The following is a 21,278-nucleotide window of genomic DNA, read 5'->3' on the forward strand; positions in this document are numbered from 1 at the left end:
TTTGAATTTTATATCACCGACTTGTTTTTCATACCGTAGCCACTTTATACTGTGCCAATTGATCGGTTGCCCTTCAACACATTTTAACTTCTTAATGAAAGTGGTTTTCAGTAAGTCTGAATAAGAGAGAAAAGTTTCTGCTGACATTTCTACCACATTAAACGGATGTTTGCCTCGTACAGTTCGTACAAATTGGTACCAGTCTTGTGGGATGTTAATGTTAAATTCAATAGATTTTTTAGCTTTTTCTATGCGGGCATGATCCGTGTCGCATTCCATTTTGGTGTGTCCCACTTCCAAGAATTTATGGTCTATAGAATGCACGTGTTCAGATTCACTGACAAAATAAGACAATGCTGAAGAAAAGTTTATGTTTTTGTTTTGCCCTGGACAGGAGTCTGAATAGGCTACTATATTAGTTACTGTTTCTTGAAGATTCTGCAAATGCTGTACGAAGCACGATGCTATTTGATCAGATCCCTGACCAGCAATCCCTTCATGCCACATGTAACAGCTTGCGGTATCTGTTTTACAATCTCTAATTGTAAAATTATAAGTCCACAGTTGGATTTTATAGTACACTATGTTGGTATTCAGGGAAGGCGTTGGCAGGCATTATTGCAAATCAAAAACTAGCATTCGAGTGGACTGACTAGTTTTAGATAACAATTTGTCGTGTTCTTTCTTCTTATATGATTCATCAGCCTTAGCCAAGTGTTCGTTTTTTTTTCATTGAGTTCAGCTTTCCTTTCTAAATAATTTGCACACTTAATCTGAATGTTATATGTATCACATACTTTACAAGTGTTTATACTAGGACTTTTAAATTTGTAACCTAGTTCACGAAAAATTGAAGCATATTTAGAATATGTAAAAGGTATTTTCTGTTGAGAAGTCCGTTCATTTTTATACATATCATACATCTTTGCAATATTAAGTTGCGGAGATGTCTTCGTATGTCTTCGGGAGTAGTGACTTTGGTATTTTGTAAACCTGTTAATATGATTAGTTACTTCAATTTCTTCAATGTTATTTTTATTGTGTGGTTCGTGACGCCCTCTTTGGTCACCGTCTATAATTCCTGTTTCCGAGCTGCGTTTTTTCACAATTGCGACATCAATTTTATTTCGGGATACGCCAAAAACATTCTGAAACATCTTCTTGCAAACTTTTACTAAATTTACTTTATAAATAGCTGTAATCATGCGTTCTTTTACTTGACCACCTTTGCCTTTTCCTTTCCTCTCTATTAATTTGTCATTATTGGTAATGTTGTCTGCGAGGAATTGGTCAGCCGTGTCTTTACTATTCATTCCCAGAATTTTTGCGAACATATCCTTCTGATTGTTTTCACTAAGCATGCTAAAACATTTATAACGGCAACAGGACTCTAATGGAATAAACAGCTTTTCAGGTTTAGCCACACCGCCACGAGTTTTATACTCTTTGCCGCAGTCTTTCAAGTTCTTCATGTACCTTCTTTTATTCTTGATTTTTTCTTGAGATGAATTCGTGCTTTGAGATGTAGATGTACACGGATTATAAGAGCTGTTAGCAGAATTTCTTCTAATCTGTTGAGCAAGGGGTCATCCGATGAGGCAAAGTTTTGTTGAGATTCGGTAATTTGAATATCATGATCTGCTTGCGACACAGACATTGGAATCGCGTGTTCTGTGGCTTGCTCATCTAGTACTGCATTTTCACTGCGCCATGTTGAGGATAGAATATCAGAGTTGTCAATTTCAGTTATTATAAGACATTATAATAAAAAAACTGTTCCTCCAAAAAACAGTAACTACCAAAACAGCAGCCATATCTTGTTTTGGCAAATAGAATACATTGATTATATTCAATACTTATTATTTTGCCAGAAGCAGATATGGTACCATATCTTGTTTTGGCAAATATGACTTGCTTAATTTTAAACATATCTGAAACTTGTTTCGTTGATTATGAAGTCAGTAGAAGAGATAAGCCATATCTGATTTTGGCAAATAAAAATATAGAGATAGAAGAACAAATCTGCATTTAAACCTCAAAACACCAAAAATCGACATATCTGTTTCTGCCAAATAGCCACAGATATATATATATATATATATATATATATATATTATTAAAACAAATATGAGCGAAGATTAACGTGGAAGAATTCTGGTTGAAGAATATTCCAGATATTGTTAGAGTAAAGTTGACATAACCTATCTGGTAGGCGACGGGGATTTTTTTTGCGTGGTACTATTTGCTCTACCTGAGAAACTTACATAGAAACAACGAAAAGAAAAATATACAATATTATTTACAAATCAAATGAATATTTGATCCATCGCTCATTGTGTCGAAATTACGATTGGTAACAAATAATAAGTACGTGGGTACCAATTCGCGTGCAGCCGTATCGCTAGGGACGGCTATTTTCTTCTATAGATACCTTCAGTTATCGTAGACCCGTAGAAGCGTTGAAGGTAGATAGCGCCCAGATCGTAGATAGCTCGTAGCAGGGGATACCCGCTGGGGGAGATGCCTACACGAACAAAACTTGTTTAAGGTCATACCGGATTTCGAAATGCATTGTGATATACTGTGGTCAGTAACCTTTTTTTAAATTTAAATATGACTTGTTTTCAAAATCCCTATTGATTTAGATTCTTTGAGTACTTTTCCATCGAATATAATATATTATATTCATGAAATCTAAAATACACCTCAGTTTGTTAGTTAAATAGAATTAAACGGGAGGTTGATTGCAAAATCGTTTATATTTATCAGCCGCACTTTTTAATGAAAGTTTAATGAAATTTTATCTCGCTATTCGCTTTTTAAATTGTTTACCAATATTCTATTTGCAGTGTTCAAGTTATGCTCAAAATGGCAGAATATGGAGGTTAACATTTTTGTTAATTACGGCCTTATATGCAGGATTGGATTTTGAGATCGTAATAAAAATGCCAACTAAAATAAGATCAACGGGTTCTACCAAGACTTTGAAACTGTTTTAATGATATTATTATGATTATTATTTAGAATACTATGAGCTGTTTTATTACGTTGTATTTGTAGGTGTTGTCTTTCTGGTGATGGAGAGGTCACCACTGTTGTGTTGGATGCGTGGGTTATCACTTTGGGAGTTGTCGATGTGTCGTAGGTTATGGTGTTGAGGGTGATGATGAAGAAGTCGATGATGTATGCAGGAGCGAGTTTTATTGGGTGTAACGGTTGGTACAATAGTATGTTACAGCAGTTATGTTACAATACTAAACTTATGATAGGTACGGATCCGAGGTCCGCATCTCGGTACAATCAGATGTTGGGCGAAGCAATATAGAGACTGCGATGGTAACAGACTGGAAACGTATATTCGAGTGACATTTTGATAAATCATTATTCGTAATTTATACAGTCGAAAGTAATACCTAAACATTATATTCCAGTACATAATTATATTGAACGAGTCAGCGGTTTAAATACGAGTAGTTGTGAATTTTATTTATTATTACAGTCATAATATAATATGATACTATGGGAATGGATATTAGACTAATTTTCCATTGCGATACCGTATTTAATATCGCCACTCAATCTGCTGACTCAGGTAAACAGTTGTTTACCGGTATATCAGTCCATGGGAATTTATTATTGCGGTCGAATAATTTGATACATTAAAAATAGATATAATGATCAATAATATACTGACAGCTACATATTTATTATATTTTGATCTACTTTCGAGCCTATCAATATTCGAGATTATGATGTTAATTATTGTTCGTGTATGTCTTCTTCTTCTTCTTGTGTAGATAAATGGATATAATTCATTTGTGGGTCGATTGACTAAAAAGTTTCGCGGTCTAAATTCTACGGAAAATATTTACTTTTTGTAAAATGCAATGCAAATTTTAAAAAAATCAATTTCTTCGACATTCTTCTTCTTCTTCTTCCACTCTGTCACGTCCCAACATTAGAGCATAAGGCGAGCACAAGTTAGTGCCACTTCCCTCGGTCCATCGCCAACTCCTGCGCCTCCCTCCCTTTGACATATTTAATAAAAAAAAAAAAACGATTTAAAACACACGTGTTATCAATATTTGTATTTATATCAAAAGGTTGTCAATATGTTATTTGCATCCCTTCTGGTATAAAGAAATGCAGCAGTCCAGTACAGAGGATATACGCACACAGCCGCATTACCATAATAGCGTAGCTCGGTACACTTTGAATAATGCAGTCACAGCAAATGGAACATTGAATGCTATGCCTATTCCAGCCCTCCGTGCGAACGTAGCTCCAAGAGATTTTATTTTCGCGATTTATAGAAATATTTCGCTGGCAAAATTTCTGCCTGTTTTCCATTGTTTACCCGGATCGCGTCGTAGACAAAATGACAAAATATCGCTGGTGAACGCTAAACACGGATACAGATGGTATAATTAATTATATTACGGGTGACAACCAGCATTGCTATTTTTTCGGTAGGCATCTAGCTTATGGCGTTTTTATTAGCGCTTTTTATGCCTTCAACAACTTTAAATGTGCTAAAAATAAGCTAGATTTTTAGTTTATTTATTCAGATATTTAATGAAGATAGGTCGGTACCTGAGCAAGAAAATAACACAATGAAACAATAGGAGCATTCTTCACATTATAGTGATATAATGGTATCAGTTATTCGAATTTAAAGTGTGCTTAGACATGTGGCATCGCATTGACGATTATCGGGCATTCACAATCTGGTATTACCTAATTATTACTTAGGTATCATTGGTTGTTAGATTAATTATTTTTTTTGTCAATTTTGAGTTTTTTTTTCTATTTCAAGTTTTTGTGGGAAAATGTGGTGGGATTTTTTTGCACTTTTTTTCGATGGGCGAAAAAGGTATTCACAAAATCTAGCGTTTTTTCCTGCCAAATAGCATGTTTTCGTACCCCGTCTGGCATGTTTTACCAATATTGAATGCGCATTACGTTACGTTTCAGACTCAACTATACTGTTAATAACATATTATTTAACACGTGTTTAAGTTTATCCCATATTCTCCAAACTCGAGTATTAAACTTTGTTACTACCCATTGATATACTACTAGATGAGCAGTTCTCATACAAGTGTCATTTTAAAAGTGTACCACAAAAGATATTATGAATATCGTCTTATGATATTTCCTTGTAGGTATAATGCGTTAAGACCGATAACATGGATTCCCGAATTTCACCCGTATTGCCCTGGCTGTAAAACTAAATTTGCGTTCTTGGAATAGTGAACCTAAGGGTGGCTGCAACGCAAAGCAGACAGAGCAAGTCGTCATGCGCTGACTATTAGTTAGAGTAGGATGCAAGCTATATCGGGCTTACCCAATAAGTTTTAACAAAGGCCGACTCGCTGAAAATCGGGCGTCATTTTAAGAAGCATATGATTAATCCAGTAGTATATCAATGTTACTACCACACCAAGGTAACGCACTTCCCATAATGTATGTGTTCCCTGGACACAATAATTGCTGTTCCGTAATTAGCCTGATTGGCGTGGTGCGGGGCAGGTGTGGTACGACTATTAACATAAATGTCCCAGTATAGAGAGATGTACTACACATTTTGAACCTTCGATAGAAGAAGACTGTATGTTAAAAATAGCGTTATAATTTATATAGTTTGGACTACTGATCGTTATGGGAGAAAGTTTGGTGTGATATTGTGGGACTTACTATGTATTAAGAACATACCTACATGTGGAATATTATTATCTATTAATAAATAAGTTCATAATAATAAATGTACGTTTCCCACTCTACGCCAGTGCAAAATGAGAATTACATAAAATGCCTTTGGGTCCGTCCACATAATATGACGTCACACGATTTTGGCTATTTTACAACGTTTTTATTAGCTCGTATTCTTGTTTGTCCGGTGGTTGTTTGTCCAGTACAAATCTTGCAATCGATTTTTAACTAACTTCCCGACTAGCTAGGCAATTGAAACTTTTAGAATATATCAGAACACAATGCCAATGCATTCTTTTAATAGTTTTAGCCATCTTTAAGCAGAATTGAATTCATTTTCAGTTAATTATGTTTTGTATGGAAAGTTATTTCAGAAAAATCCGTAAAAAGCTAAAGAGGTGGTCCTAGCAACTAAATTATAAATATATACGTGCGTTACTATGGAAATCAAAATGAAATGTAAAAATTACATTTCAGTATTCTATATTTGTTTGTTTGTTTGTTTGTATTTTATTTACTTCATATCAAGTATAAGTTTGAGCATACTGAGCATAATAATTCAACAGAAAATTTAAAAACGTTGTACTTATATAAAAAGTTCTTTTTATCTTGTAATTATTTAACCCCCTCCTCATTTCATAACCTTTTACCCTCCTGTCAATATTTATCACATGTTTTACATACCCTTAAACTTAAAAAAACAGATTGTTCTTCAAAAATATTTATCTCTAAGTCCCCAATCAACCCCAATATTGTATTTTTAAATCCTTTTATATTTTTTGGTTACTTTGTGACAATATAACATTTTTTCTGAACACCCCCCTTCTTCATCACAAATCATCACATTATATCAGACCCCTCTCCCCCTAGAGTGTGACATCATATATGAACGGCCCCTTATTCATTTGTTTCAAAAATCTTATATAACATCATAAAAATGTTATATAATATTATACGTAGATAAAAGTCATTTATATTTTAAAATACTTACCCCTTATTATTTTAATAGGATAGCCATCACCGTAAGAAATTGGCGCTCCATTCAAATGCACTTCTTTAAAATCTATTGTTTTTCGAAAGCTCTATAGCTTTTTTCTAGAGAAATAATGTAAATATATAGGTCACCACTTCCATGGTAACATTTCAAATAAATGGATGCTTTATCTTCAGAAGAAAACAAAATACTATCTACTCCTAAGTTATAATCTCTGGTTGTTGCCCTCCTTTTCCAACGTTATAGACTTTATACAGAGTACATTCTCAAACGATAATATTTTTGAGAAAATATATTTAGGTGGATGAATACGATAAAATACAGGATTTACAATTTGCCTTATTGTCTCTTGAGAATGAAATTTGTAACGAGCGTAAAACGTCGTATAAAATGCGAAAGACAATAGTAGACAACACGCTACTTTAATTATATATATTTTGTATCTCACGAAAGCACATCGCAATGGTTGCTAACTTGAGAAATTTTTGCGATAAGTATAAAATACTTTGGACGCTGAAGACACACCTGGCGCGTAATGGCCAGGCGGCCGATCGATTTAATTAACGTGCATTTTAAAGGTGGTAATTAAAAAATCATTATCTAGTCAGCAGCGAATGAGATAATATATATGAGAGAAAATCGAGAGGTTTTTCCACATATGTATATTTTCCCTCTAGTCAGATTTACCAATGGAGATAACCTCTTTGACTACAGATCATTACACCAGTCATTTCTTGACTGGACATGGTGGCTTCACTGGCAGGCTTTTTGAGCTTGGCCTTGTTACCCGTTCAACGTGTCCATGTGGCGGAAAAATACAGGATACAAACCACATTCTTTGGGAATATCCTAAAATGTATATGGAAAAGGAAGAGCTGCTCAAGTCGGTTCAACCAACTGTTCAGCCCATCGGACCGTCCGACCTGGTCGCCACAAAGGCCATTTAGAAAATTTACTGCGTCATACTGCCAACGTGAATTTCTCATCACTTAGAATATCCGGCAGTTTTGTATTAGCCTTTGTTACTTACTACAATTTGTAATATTGCCTCTACAGGTACTCTCAACTTAAAGTCATGTAAATTCAGTCAAAGCACATTTGAGTGCATCGCACCCAATATTCGCCACGTTAAGTATATTGTTATCGAAATAAATAATATAATACATGTACCCATGTAATAAGCTAGTGCAAAACTTACAATAGCTAGTAAAAGCCTATCATACTAAAAATATTTCTCATGGAAGGTGTAGGTAACTTTTTTCGCTCGAGTAGGGTTGACCGGAGTTTTATATCTTCGCAAAAAGTTTCCGGCTAATTTCAATTCATTTATGATAATCTTCGCCGATATTTTTTCATTCATCTCATTTGCTTCGGCTAGGTGTTATTTCATTTCCAGTGGCGTGCGTGTTCTATCAAATAAAATTTATTTAACACAATAATAATTTATTATATATTCCGAAACAAATACCTACTGTAATTAATATAGTTTCTGTATCGGCCGGGTAGTCGAGTAACTTCATGACGTGTGGCACTCTGCATAAAAAATAACCTTTTTTGCACTGTTATATAAATCTATAGAAGTCGAAAATAAGGCTTGCTCGAGTGTACTTCCTATTAGGTCAAATCTTATTTTCAGCTACAGTGTTATTAAAGAAAAATATGTGTAGGTACAGACCCTCATTTATAAACTCATCATGAGGGTCGGATGTAGCATAGGGCAAAAGGTCATAGAGCCCAGAGTCCCCAAATAAGTATGCCCTTGGTATCCAAAAAATTATATTTTAAAACATTTATAAATTACAGGTAAAATTATCTAGGCACGTCAGTGGCGAGGTGTGGAGGTAGGCTGTTAAGCTACGACATAAATAATGCACACTAAACTTTGTCAGTCTTACTTATTTATTTTCATTGCACTAATAATCCAATTTGCAGACAGTGCTGGTTAGTTTTTATAAATCAATTAAACCCTGCCAAAACAAAACCATAATTACAATCTGACAAAATAATGTACACTTTTTCAGTCGTTGAATTAAGAATATATATTACATAATATTATGGTGTTGGTTAGTTTTTTAAAATTCATTAAGCCCCTATACCTAACTATAATCGATAAAATATTCTTCTATCTATAAAATATCTAAAATGATGTATGGTTTAGTGGCATATATACTATTATCTAGTAAATATTTTTTAATTATTATCTACTATGGCTTGGGTTAGGCAGGGTTTAATTGAATTTTAAAAACTAACAAACACTATATATACGTCATTATAGTCTTAGTTCAATGAAAGCAAATACGTTTGACTGACAAAGTTTAGTGTGGACGATTTATGTCGGATCTTAACAGCCTACCTCCACCCTTCGCCACTGGAGCACAACCTTACTGTCTTGCTAAATTCAGTGAGTTTGTAGGCGTGACTTCAAATAATGTCTTATTAGACCGAAGTAGGTAGGTACTATTTGTTAGACAATAATAATACGACAATTTTATTAATTTATTTTGTGATATAATATTTGGACAGTGCTGCACTGCTCTTCGTTTATTCAAGTGTAAAAACTTTCCCTTCGAACGTAGAAATATGCAAAAGGCGGACAACTTTCTAACGATAACCGTTCATGCAAATTTCGACATTTTCGCATTTTAACTTGAATACTTTTCTAGAGCTTTTGGAACAATAAGTTACATTACTTGTACAACTTGTGATAAGTGATTGAAAAGAATATTCATAGAAGGGAGTGCAAGTAAATAAAAGATCGCTTTAGATATTTTAAAGGAACATTTTAATCACACTAATTTTTGTTGCTTTTTAAATTCCTGCATTGTATGTAGGTTAGATTCAGTACCTATAACAAATAAATTAATACTTTACCATGTCAACCCTAAACCCAATGCCACATTATCAATTATTAATGCTGTTGGTATTGTTCTGTCTATTGTGATTCTTTAGGCATTACATTTTATTCCTTTTGGTTAGCTATGGTGACAATTCGATATAGCAGTGGCTAAGGGTGGAGGTAGGATATTAAGATCCGCCATAAATTGTGCACATTAAACCTTGTCAGTCATACATATTTGTTTTCATTGAAATAAGACTATAATTTACAGATGGTGTTGGTTAGTTTTTAAAATTCAATTAAACTCTGCGAAAACTATCTACTCTGGAGCCTATCGTATTGCATACATTGCGATAGATATGACATTAAGTCGATACAAAAAAACATCAACATTCCTCGGCGAATAATCCGATACATACAATAGTTGAAGAGAGATTGCGCGTTGTGGCATATTTCTTTTGGACCTTTGATATAATATGGTGCTATAATCTCTATATATATTTATAATACATTCCTACACATATGACAGATGTCACCACTGGTCTATGATGCTATGTATGTCAATATATTATTACACCATTAATGTTCTGAAATGTCTATTTTTCTTTGATAGATGGTGCCTTGGCAGCTGGTTGGGGTCCATGGAGTTCCTGGTCTCCGTGTTCAGGAAAATGTGGCGGCGCAAGAGCTCGCTATCGATACTGTGATTCTCCTCCCCCGCCCTATGGAAGCCCATATTGCAAGGTAAATAATAAATAGTTATAATATTGTAGCAAATTATCAACAAACGTAAATAAGTTGCAATATATTAAACTGTCAAACCTTCTCTACGTGTTAAAACTGTGAACTAACAATCCCCTCCAGTGCAGCTAATCATACTTCCTTTTCAAATGAGGAACGCCCTCAAATTTATCATTAGACTTTACGCTCCCGTGGTGTAAAGATCTGTAAATTTACGTAATTTGAAGTTTTTTATGATAACAATATGTCTAAAACGATCAGGAGTGGTGCTAAAATTATTATTAGTTAACAATTTATTTATTGTGAAGAAGAAATTGAGTAGCATCTAAAAGGAGAGCCGAAATTTTATTTAAATAGTACGTCACTAGAAGTCTTCTACATGCGATTACAGCGACTTCCTGTTATCGCCGATTTCTTGTTGTCGGACAATAATCTAGTTTTACTGCGACATAATGATTGCCGACGTCTAACGGTGATCTCCGATACTAACAACCACCCTGCTTTTTCGTGTAGGTACTATGTACATATATATTATCCCGAGCCCCATTTCCGCTCTTTACTCTGTAAAATCGAAGTCATATGAAGTTATATGTAATAATGGTAGGTCGTAGAATAGATAGGTAATTAATTTCGACCGCCATGGGGTAGGCAGGTCATGTTTATGACTGACATTTTCAAAAGGGTGGAAAATTAACTAAATCATGCGAATATTTTTTAAATTATGATTTTACCGAGGCTTTGACTACGACTCGCTGTCATATCGCCTCTTCTCATCTAGAAGAGGATCCGCCGATCAGGACCTCACTCCAATTCTGTTAAAGAACTTTACAATATTCTGCCAAGCTCTTCCGTTCTACCCACCACCAGGGCACCTTTCAATTCGTCGACATTCTCAAAGATATCCGCAATTCGCTGCTGTACTCTGTGTCGTTCATATTTAGGGCATTGTACTGCTATAACATGTACAATGTCCTCCAAAACATCACATTCATTGCAGAGCTGCGAATCGTTTCTTCCCATGAGGACATCACATCTTTTACCTATTGTGTGTCCTGTTCTTATCCTCAGTACCATCTTAAGCTTATTTCTCCTCTTCAAAGGAGACTCTACAAACTAGGGCACCGAACGTGGGAATGGTAGAGCGGACATATTTTTGAAGTTTTTAGGCGTGTTTGGAAAATCAGATCAGGGGCCTTATGTTAGAACTTGCGAGTTGTAGTCGCCCGGTCGACATGATGTCATATAACATCATTGTGACGTACTACCAGAGTGATAATAGCATTCGAGAATATTACGCTACTAAAATAGTGGCGTTATCTATTGTCCCCATACACAAATAGGTGTTTCAGCATAATAATATCTATGGTAAGCCGTGTGCGTTGGACGGCTTGCCTCGAGCGTGTATTGGCTGACGTCACAATTACGTCATATCATCGGGTGACTTTATATCACTAGTTAGAACATAGGGCTGCTAGTGTATTTTTGGCGTGTGACATGTAAGTAACACATAATTAATTTTTTTCACAAAAAAATAAACGCACTCGATTGTATTCGAACCACCGATTGCTCGGCTATCAGCCGAATACTCCAATCGTGACGATTATATTACAGTATAATATTATAGTTTAGAATTGTTCCGTTGCCTAGGTAGCGAATTTATTATTGTTGGCCATTTGTAATTCCTTACGTAAACAAACTATTAAACGTCATAGTGGCAGTTGTTACTTTAAAAATAAAAACAACGATTGATAATTATATAATTTAGTAATATAAGTTAAAGTGTATAGAATCTAGGTTATCACAAGCTTTGTTTTTGTTTTGTTACGCCAAAGAAGTGTAACTTCTAACGCGCGTACATAAGTACACACACACACCGATTTTTTTTAAAATGTAGGTTTATTTTGCCTGCGGTGCTAGCTTAGATCATTTTTTTCAGTTTAAATTAAAAATATTTTATCATATTATATATTTGAGATTGTAGAGAAGAAGTAGTAAATTGTAGTAGGTACTAACATGATCAAATTTTGGATCAGTTGATTACACTGTAGAGTGGAGAAACTGTAGGCTTTTAATGAGTCTTTGGTCTCAACAAATCCATGTAATTATTTTGTCTAGGGATGGCACTGTGTACATAATAATCTAAATTAAATGAATGCATTTTATTTTTGACTTGACAGGAAGTCGAGAACCAATCTATATTATACTAATATTCCACATTATGTAATATATTAATTTAATATCATATTGGTGCCAAAGGTACATAATATTTGTTTAAATTTTCAACTTAATAGATCGCATACGCTTGACGAATATCAATGCAGTAGTTAGGGTGTTTGGTGGGTGATAGTAAATGAAGGATCATCATAAAGTGAGACTAATAATGAAACATTCTTATTATAAGCTCATGTTGTATGACTGTGGTCAATGACGGGCTTAGGTACGTGGAGGCCCGGGGTCACTGAATGATTTTGAGCACATCCTACGATACAAAATAAAATAAAAACCATAAATTCACACTATTTTTTGTGTAAGTATAAAATTTGGTTATAAGTACGGCACTTCTTTTTAATATTTTATGCTTAATTTGTGAGAAATACAAATCTTGTAAGATTATTAATTGTGTAGGTATTTTAATAATTGTGTAATACCCCTACTTTTGGCGAATCGATTACGTTATCTTCGTCAAAGAAAATCGCTACTTAGTATGGTGGATTCTCTATTATCTATTTTTACATAGTTAATGGAAAATGCAAAAAGTATTAGGTAGGTAGTAAGTTTGCTTTATTTATGCGGAAATTGGAAAAATAATTGTAGAGTATTATAAATACATACTTACATTGAATATAAAAACGATTTTTCTGGAATTTCGTGAAAAAATACAGCAAGTAATGAACTTTACTGTCTGGAAAATTCTAGCGAATTGCATGTCGAATCTCAGTTCCGTATGTTTTTTTTGTATTGCCATGGTGACAGACATGAGACAGAACCGGTCGATAAGTTACCTTGGTAATAAACTAAACAATAGGTCGCCATGAAAACTCCAATGCATGTTGTAAACAACAGGTCAACGTCAGAATAATGACAAAGAAACACTGTTTAATGTAATCCGAAGGAATTTAATGTGTTATGAAATATGGCACCAAAAAAGGGAAAAGGGAAGAAAGCCGACGTGGCGGAAGAAAAACCCAAAGACGCTCTGTCAGAAGTTGACAAAACATTCTACGAATTGCAGATTGCTGACATCAATCGAAAGCTTGCAAGACTTCGCAGTAGTAATGAAGAGTTGGAAGCAAAGAATGATGAACTTATGGCTGATTATAAAAAACTCGATGAAGACAGAGCTGATGTTATTACATACCTCAAGAAGACGCTCCATGTTAAGTCTGATGAAACGTCAGAACTCCAAGAAAGAGTGAAAGGACTTGAAGAAAGAAGAGGAATTGAGACTAAAGAATTTCACATGAAGACAGGTGAGCTTCAGAAAGATTTTAATGTGATGAGAGAGCAGCTTACGTCAGAAGTGAAATTATTGACTGGAAAATTGAATTCTTTGGAAGAATTCCGTTCGTTGCGAGACCAGCTGATGACTAAATTTGAGAACCAAGAAAAAGACTTTGAAGAACAGGATTTGAATTATAAAAAATTGTTATACGATACGGAAAAGAAGTTTATTGTTGGGAAAGATAAATTGAAAAAAGATATGGAAGCAAAACTTTTGAAGTTGGCTCAGGATTTTCAAGACGCTACTGAGATCGGAATTGCGGCTTCTACTCACCGAGTTGTTAGAGAAAATATTGCTATTAATAACGAATTGAAAGATATTATATTTCATCAAAAGAAATTGGCTGAACTAAATTCGGGTTTGAAAATTAAAGAACGCGCTTCGAGATTAGCTCTCGAATTGGCGGAAGGTCAAAGAGATAAAGCGATGGAGAAAAGCATTATACAAGTAAGACTGATTGAAAAATTAGCCACTGAGCATGGTGCAATGAAAGACAAAATAGCCGCTATAAAGAAGCAAGAGTTCGATTTTGAGACGCAAAAAATAAAGATCGAAGCACTGACTGAAGAGGTTGAAGCAGTCACAATAAAGATGAAGATGTTGGAAGAAAATCTTGATGCAAGCCTGGCTGAAAAAAGTGAACTGAAAACTGAAGCACAAGATGCGAGAGAAGTGGCTGAACGATTGCGATCAGTCGTACACGACGCTGGAATGGCAGTGCGTGCTGCTGTAAAGTTGTCAGAAGTCGGGATGGGGCCGCGTGACGAAGCGGAAGCTCGGGCAGCGAGACAGGATCTACTGCAACGGTTATTGGATGTCTTGTCAGTACCGCCTCCTGAAAGAATATCATCAGCGTCTTCGGTGCCATCGACTGTAGCGGCATACCAACGGGGAGACCTAGGCTATGTGCCGAAAGATCAGAAAGAAGTAAAAAGGCCAATACCTGAGATAAGTTCACAGCCTGAAACTGAAGATGAACTAGACATATTGCATGAGTTGACTCCGGCTTCTTCGTTAGGATTAACTCCTAGTCTCAAAACCATATATAGTAAGAAAATTATTCCAAAGCTAAATTCGTCAGTTTCCGTCATCACCTTTGCATCAGCTGATGATGGCTCTTCAGCATCTTCTCGAGAAGACTCGTCGTTGTCTAAAGAAGTTGAGGAGCGACGAATGGATTCTGCTGGTGCTCCAAGTGTTACTAAAACGGAACTTGTGGATGGTGATGACACTGTTGAGGAAATTCAATTGAAAGAAGATGATGTTTCTGAAGTTTAAAAAAAGTCTGAAGTCAATAAATATTTTTTTTACAATACCTAATTAATTATTGTTCAAATAAAATAAATTCGTATTGTCTATTTTTATCTCTCAATAAATTGTTTTTGTATCACTGTTTTCCCTTTTCTTCTTTGATTTTCAGGAATCTTTATAATTTTATATCTATGTATAATATAATATATTATATAATATTATATCCCTTGAAAAGTTGCAATTTGTTTTTGAAAGTATATCGAGTTGATTGATACAATTTGTAAAAAATCCATTCACACACAGAATTCATAAAAAGAGTTCTTTTAGAAATTAATAGAAAAATCTATGTGGAGACTTGTGTTATTTATTTTAGTTTCAAAAATATTAAAATCTTCAATTCACATCAAAGCTATGATTGGACAATGGGTCGACGCGTGTGTATATCTAAGGAAATGGTTAAGTATATAAAAATACCTTCATATGATTATTATATTGTATTGATATTACAGTTTGGAGCAATGATACTCAACCTTTTTTCTTCTTCGGGCCAAATACAAATATTTGTAAAGTAACGCGGGCCGCATCACTACTGGTGTGACGAAAAAAAGCATGAAACCCCCCCTTTTTTACAAAACATTTTTGAGATTTTAAAAATTATGCAAGTTTTTTAAATTAATCGTGTGCAATAGCAACACTCTTATACCAGATCTGATGTGGACCATAATGACAATACTCTTTGGGTGTCACTATCTGTGCGTCAAAGTCGAAACGAATCTCAAAATATACGAAATTCCTGATAATAAATGTGTTTCGGGCCGCACTTAAAAGCTTAAAGGGCCGCATGTGGCCCGCGGGCCGCAGGTTGAGTATCGCTGGTTTGGAGTATAATGTTATTATATGGGTGAGTGTATTGCTTGCTACTAGGCACTAGGGGTACCTAACTACTCTCCAACAAGAAGATTTAGGCAAAAGCCGGAAGGCGCTGTTGTCGACTAAATGGGAGGAACTTGTTAGTTTATGATGGAATTGCGGTTAAAAATGGGAGGAGCTTGTTAGTTCACAGTTTTAACACGTAGTCAAAAAGATGTTGTTCGAGTATACCGACAGAATTATAATTATTTTTAGGTAAGTAGGTAGGTACTTTAACAATTTATTAATAGTTTAAAAAACTGTTACTACTACTAATTTCATATTTTTATCATTAAAATCTATTAGTTTGACACACTTTCAAATGAGATTTATTAATAAATTTAATCATGGTTTTTTTTTAATTAAAATTTGTACACTAAATAAACTATTTCGAATCGACCTTCGGTATGGTTATAATGTCGAAACAACTAAATTACATTTTTCATTTTCTGTTGTAATAAATTTTTACAGTCTGAATTATTATTTATTATTCTGAATAAATTATTCATTTTCTTTACTCCAAGAATATTTTAATTGGTAATTTAAGCAAACTTATAGTGACATCTAGTAAAATGCAGTAGAATCAATGACTAAAATAACAAACTATAACATAATAATATTATAATGTGCTAAAGATACGCTAGAGGTCATTAGCTGTCAGTAGACTAGAATAATTAATTATTTTATACATAATTTATATTACATTTTTAAATCACCCATTCGTCGGATGGATCAGAATGTAAGAAATGGAAACTAGAAAAATGTGTAACTTCGTTTTAATCGAAAATTAATTTTGAATGCCATCTAGTGGCCGTTGTTAATATCTACCTGTCTTGTGAATGATGACATTCAAAAAAAAAATGTGGCATTTTTAAATCATGGATCATTAAATTTAACTCCCATAGTCGTAAATTTGTAAACAAAACTATAATGTTTTATGTCTCTCCTCTAAAGTAGCGTTTTTGGAGTTACACAATTTTCTAGTTTCAACGACAGAGAGTGGAGGTTGTATTAACAGACTTATGTTTGTACAAGAGATGGATGAAAACCACTTGCTCGACCTATTACTTCCATACACTGGGTCCAAACATATTACATTGAACAAAACAAAATATGAATTTACCAGATCCAAGATTCCAACCCGGAACCCACATCATAATAGGTCGACCTAACCCAAAGTGATTACTATCGACGTAATATAATTATATTATTGCAAATTATTTTTCTTTCATCAAGTTGAGCCATCGTAAACGGACCTATTATAATTTGCATTGCCTTATGATGTAAAATACTAGCTACATAGCCCCCACAAGGGGCTCTAGCCTGGGGCCCGGGCTTAAGGGGAGGCCCGGCATGGCAGACCGACCAGCCAAGTGAGATAAACACACATCACAAAATTGCACTAACACTAAAAAAAGTTTCACTTCAAGCAACTAACATTTAACAACATGTGGTTGTGTGATACAATATTTGATAAACTAATGTTTGTCGATATTTGACAACTCCATAATTTAAGTTGGTGTGTTAAATAATACAAAAAATCGGTAAAATACCCTAAATTTTACCTCAAACACTATTTGGAATACTCAACTGTAGATCGTCACACTGCCTTTAATCTTAGTGATAGGTAGGGGGCCTGCCGAAGATTATAGCCTGGGGGCCCACTTCAAGATGTGGGGACCATAACTAGCTGCCTACTTATAATTAATATTAATTATACTAAGACAATATTACTAAGTACGTACCTATTATCAATTCTCAATAAAATTATACTTACAAGTGAATTAATATTAGTTTTTTATATTACCTACCTACTTATTACTTTATAAATTTTTTATGTAGGTAACAAATCCGTATAAACCAAGCTTCTTCAAAGAAAAATAGAAATATCACGAAGCCACTATCTTCAATGGTGACCGCAATGTGATTTAAACATGCAACCTTCTGACTTCTGATAGTATCATCTACCATTGACCATGGATTGATCTGCAGACTGATTTACAGTCGAACTTGGTTATTACGAGGAAGATGGGACCAACTGAATTTGCTCATTATAAGCGTTACTCGTTATATCAGAGAATAGGTATTTTTAAATGAGCGGTCAGATAACACAAAATGTCGCAATTCAAACAAAAATACACAATTAGAATATTTCCTCGAAACGAGCATGGCATTCATAAACTACAAAAGAAGTTGTTTATTGTAATGAACGCTGGAAGGTACTTACCGACTTCACAAACCTTGGATTTTTTACATAGAATGTCAACCATATGCGTGGATATTTTTTCAATATTGTCTGCGAAACAACCAATTACGTAGGTAATTAGATACTTAGCTAGTGTCATAAACGTAATCCGACCCCGGCGGCATCCTGTCCAGTCGGATTTTATTGCTTAGGGTCGAAATGTTTTTAAACAATCGACACATTAACAGTTTTAAGACAGTTTTTAACGATATTTTAGCTCGGTATATCCGATAAGGAGCTCGTTATAAAAGTGAATAAATGTATCGAGAAAATCATAAACTAAAATGTGAACGAATGTTTTCTCGTTACATCCGTGATCGTAATAACCGAGCTCGACTGTAATATTATGACAATCTTGTATTTTAGGGTGCAGCTGTGGAGTCCGAGCCATGCGGTGGTGGGGAAGGCAGTGGCAGTGGCGCAGGGTGTCCTTGGGAAGCGGACGCTGACTTAGGAGGGCCATGCAAATGTGGCTGTGTGCTTAGATTAGGCAGCACCAAGAGGAAGCTCGCTGCGTCAGCTCAGGCTTGTAAAGGCAGAACATTTTGGCTTATGCAAGTAAGGAACAAAATTTTTAAATATTTAGTTTTTATTACTCAAAACTTGATAATATTAATTGTAATATGAGAAAACTATAGCTAGGGCGTGGTTTGGAAAACCAAAATCCTCTCTCGTTATTACCTATTAGTTCACTTCACCAATTTTTTGGTTGTAAGGTAGGTATTTATGAGAATATCTTTTTCCCTATAAAATAATAAATTGAAGAAAGAGTTTCTGTGATGACAGGTACAAATGATTTGACATAAATTATTAATGTTACCATATTATTTAAAACATCCCAACTTCTTGGTAAACTTTTTAACATTCTGTCATCATATCATTCAAATAGGTAGTCAAAGAGTTCCAGATGCGAAAAACTATCTGATTTTTCAATTAAAATAAGTTATGTAAATCAAAAATTAAAGAAATCTCACTCTTAGCCGGCTTGCATATCTAAACTCACCTTGTCGGCCGCACAGTCATAAATCAAACCTTCTGGGAACGTCGCATCGATGTTGCAATCATATAAAGACCGCGCACATAATAATATATGCGCCTAGCGAAAATCGTGTGCAACCTCTCAAAACGTGGATATGTATGGGATGCGGCGACGGTATAGGAATGACCAATTTGTAGCATCTGCCTATGCAGTATGCGTAGTGGTGTTTTTAACTCGCAGCCCGAGACGCATGCTATTTGTTGCTAGCAGCACTAGATGTTTTTTTTCAAACAAAAAAGTCGCATTCCAACAATGTGCAGAGCTCTATTTTTGCCAATGTGTGTTTTGTGAATAACGACATGTCACATCGACGTATTCGACACATTGCAGACTAGACGAGTTTAAATGTGCGAGCCAACTTATAGTGGAACAACTTAACCTTGAAATTGCGCAGATTGCGATTTCTTCTACTGCACATGAATTGCATTGGGAAAATTTGATTATTGTTATTGTTAATAGAAATGATATTATTGGATACTATTATAAAAGTGTGAAGTCACATTATACATAAAGAATGGAGAATCACTCTTAACCATCATAATATCTTAACACTCCCATTACTATACTGTCACCATAGGTTACCCTGCCTAAAACTGCAAATATTTCAGTTAATATGCGCTTTGACAACTTCATGTTTCAGTTATTTCTAGAATCATCAATATTTCATCTAATTAAAATGTTAGTATTTTTAAAATCGATAGCATTATCCAGTAAATACATATAATTGATAGATGTCCGTCAGATTTCATTTACCTGTCATAAATTATAAACGCACATTGTATACAGATTGCCGCATTCCATTAGAAACAAAAGAGATAGATCTAAAAGTATATGCAATAAAAAATGACATAGGTAGGTACACAATTGTGAGAAAGAGATGTTATGGGTTGGAGTTATTTAAAGATATTATTAATTAAAATTAATGTTGTCGTTTATTTTCCATTTTATAACATAAAATCACATAACACTTTTACTGGTAAGTATACTAATATAATGTTTGAATATTACTACAATATGTGTTTCTGGTAAGAAGTCCAACTGAAGAGTGTTTTTATATTACTGGATAGCCACTAGGCAGAAATAATATCGATGATGCAAGAAATCAAAAATGAAACATGATTTAACATGTAAAATAATGAACTCATTGTTTCCAGCCACAGTCGAAGCTACTGGAATGTTGGCTCACTATAGTTACGTAATTTGAATGGCACATAACAGAGATAATATGAAAATAAGGCATGAGATTAAGATAGTATTATGACTTCTTGTGTATTGACTGTGGAGGCCCATATGATATTGTTAGGATCGGACATGGTCAAAAAAAAATATTGTCAATCTTCTACGGTAAACCAAGGTGACATCACCGGAGCGGATAGAATTTATTAGCATCGTAAAGGGAAGGTTAACATCCTTATTTAATAATTTACGTTTGTTATGATTTCAGGCTTCACGAGGGCACGTGGTAAAGCTTCAAATAGAACGATATCGACTTCCATGCGGCGCCCAATGGCTGAAGGCTCGTGATGGCGGTACGCCTGGTGCTGAGCTACTGGCAGAATGGCCCGATGATATGGATGGAGGCGGAGATATGAAGGTTGAAATCACCTCAACGGGTCCTGATCTTCTGCTCGAGTTCTTTTCTGACGAACTCTTGGCAGCAGGGTCAGCGTGCCCCGGAGGATTTGTGGCGGTGGCTGAACAAATTGGTACATAATGATAATGTTGGTTATTTAGATCTGATTGAATTTAGTTTAATTTTGTAGGCTTATTTATATAAATAGATTGTTTGACGTATTTATGTTGGGAAAACTAAAGCAGTAATTTTAAATAGGTAGATCTATTGGCTATGGATGGTGGAATATCAAATTCTGCTCCCCTATATACTATTGATTGTTTGTTTTTTGAAATTAACCAGGTAGTGTATACATTTTATACTTGTGGAGTAAGTGATCATAACTGGCCTCGTAGTTCAATGCATATGACACTAACTTGTCATCCAAGGGCGACAAGTTTGATTTCTGGTGAGGTCACAATACATCAACGTGATTT

The 21,278-nt window shown here is 34.7% G+C and overlaps 2 protein-coding genes across 2 annotated transcripts in view; both read left to right on the forward strand.

The window, feature by feature from the left end:
- gogo (thrombospondin-1 like protein golden goal) overlaps positions 1 to 21,278 on the forward strand; it is a 65,540-nt gene that overhangs the window by 35,902 nt on the left and 8,360 nt on the right. Inside the window, exons 3-5 of the mRNA XM_085941922.1 lie at positions 10,156 to 10,286; positions 18,557 to 18,748; positions 20,674 to 20,935. Coding sequence (XP_085798048.1) covers positions 10,156 to 10,286; positions 18,557 to 18,748; positions 20,674 to 20,935 — 585 coding nt within the window. The remainder of the gene's footprint in view (positions 1 to 10,155; positions 10,287 to 18,556; positions 18,749 to 20,673; positions 20,936 to 21,278) is intronic.
- LOC147075623 (cilia- and flagella-associated protein 157) lies at positions 13,417 to 15,063 on the forward strand. Its single transcript, XM_085942333.1, has one exon. It carries the CDS (start codon positions 13,417 to 13,419, stop codon positions 15,061 to 15,063), a length of 1,647 nt encoding a protein of 548 aa, XP_085798459.1.

This window comes from Rhyacophila brunnea, unplaced genomic scaffold (assembly GCF_057557595.1).
Source record: "Rhyacophila brunnea isolate RB1 unplaced genomic scaffold, BYU_Rbru_1.0 scaffold_14, whole genome shotgun sequence".
Classification (NCBI taxonomy): domain Eukaryota; kingdom Metazoa; phylum Arthropoda; class Insecta; order Trichoptera; family Rhyacophilidae; genus Rhyacophila; species Rhyacophila brunnea.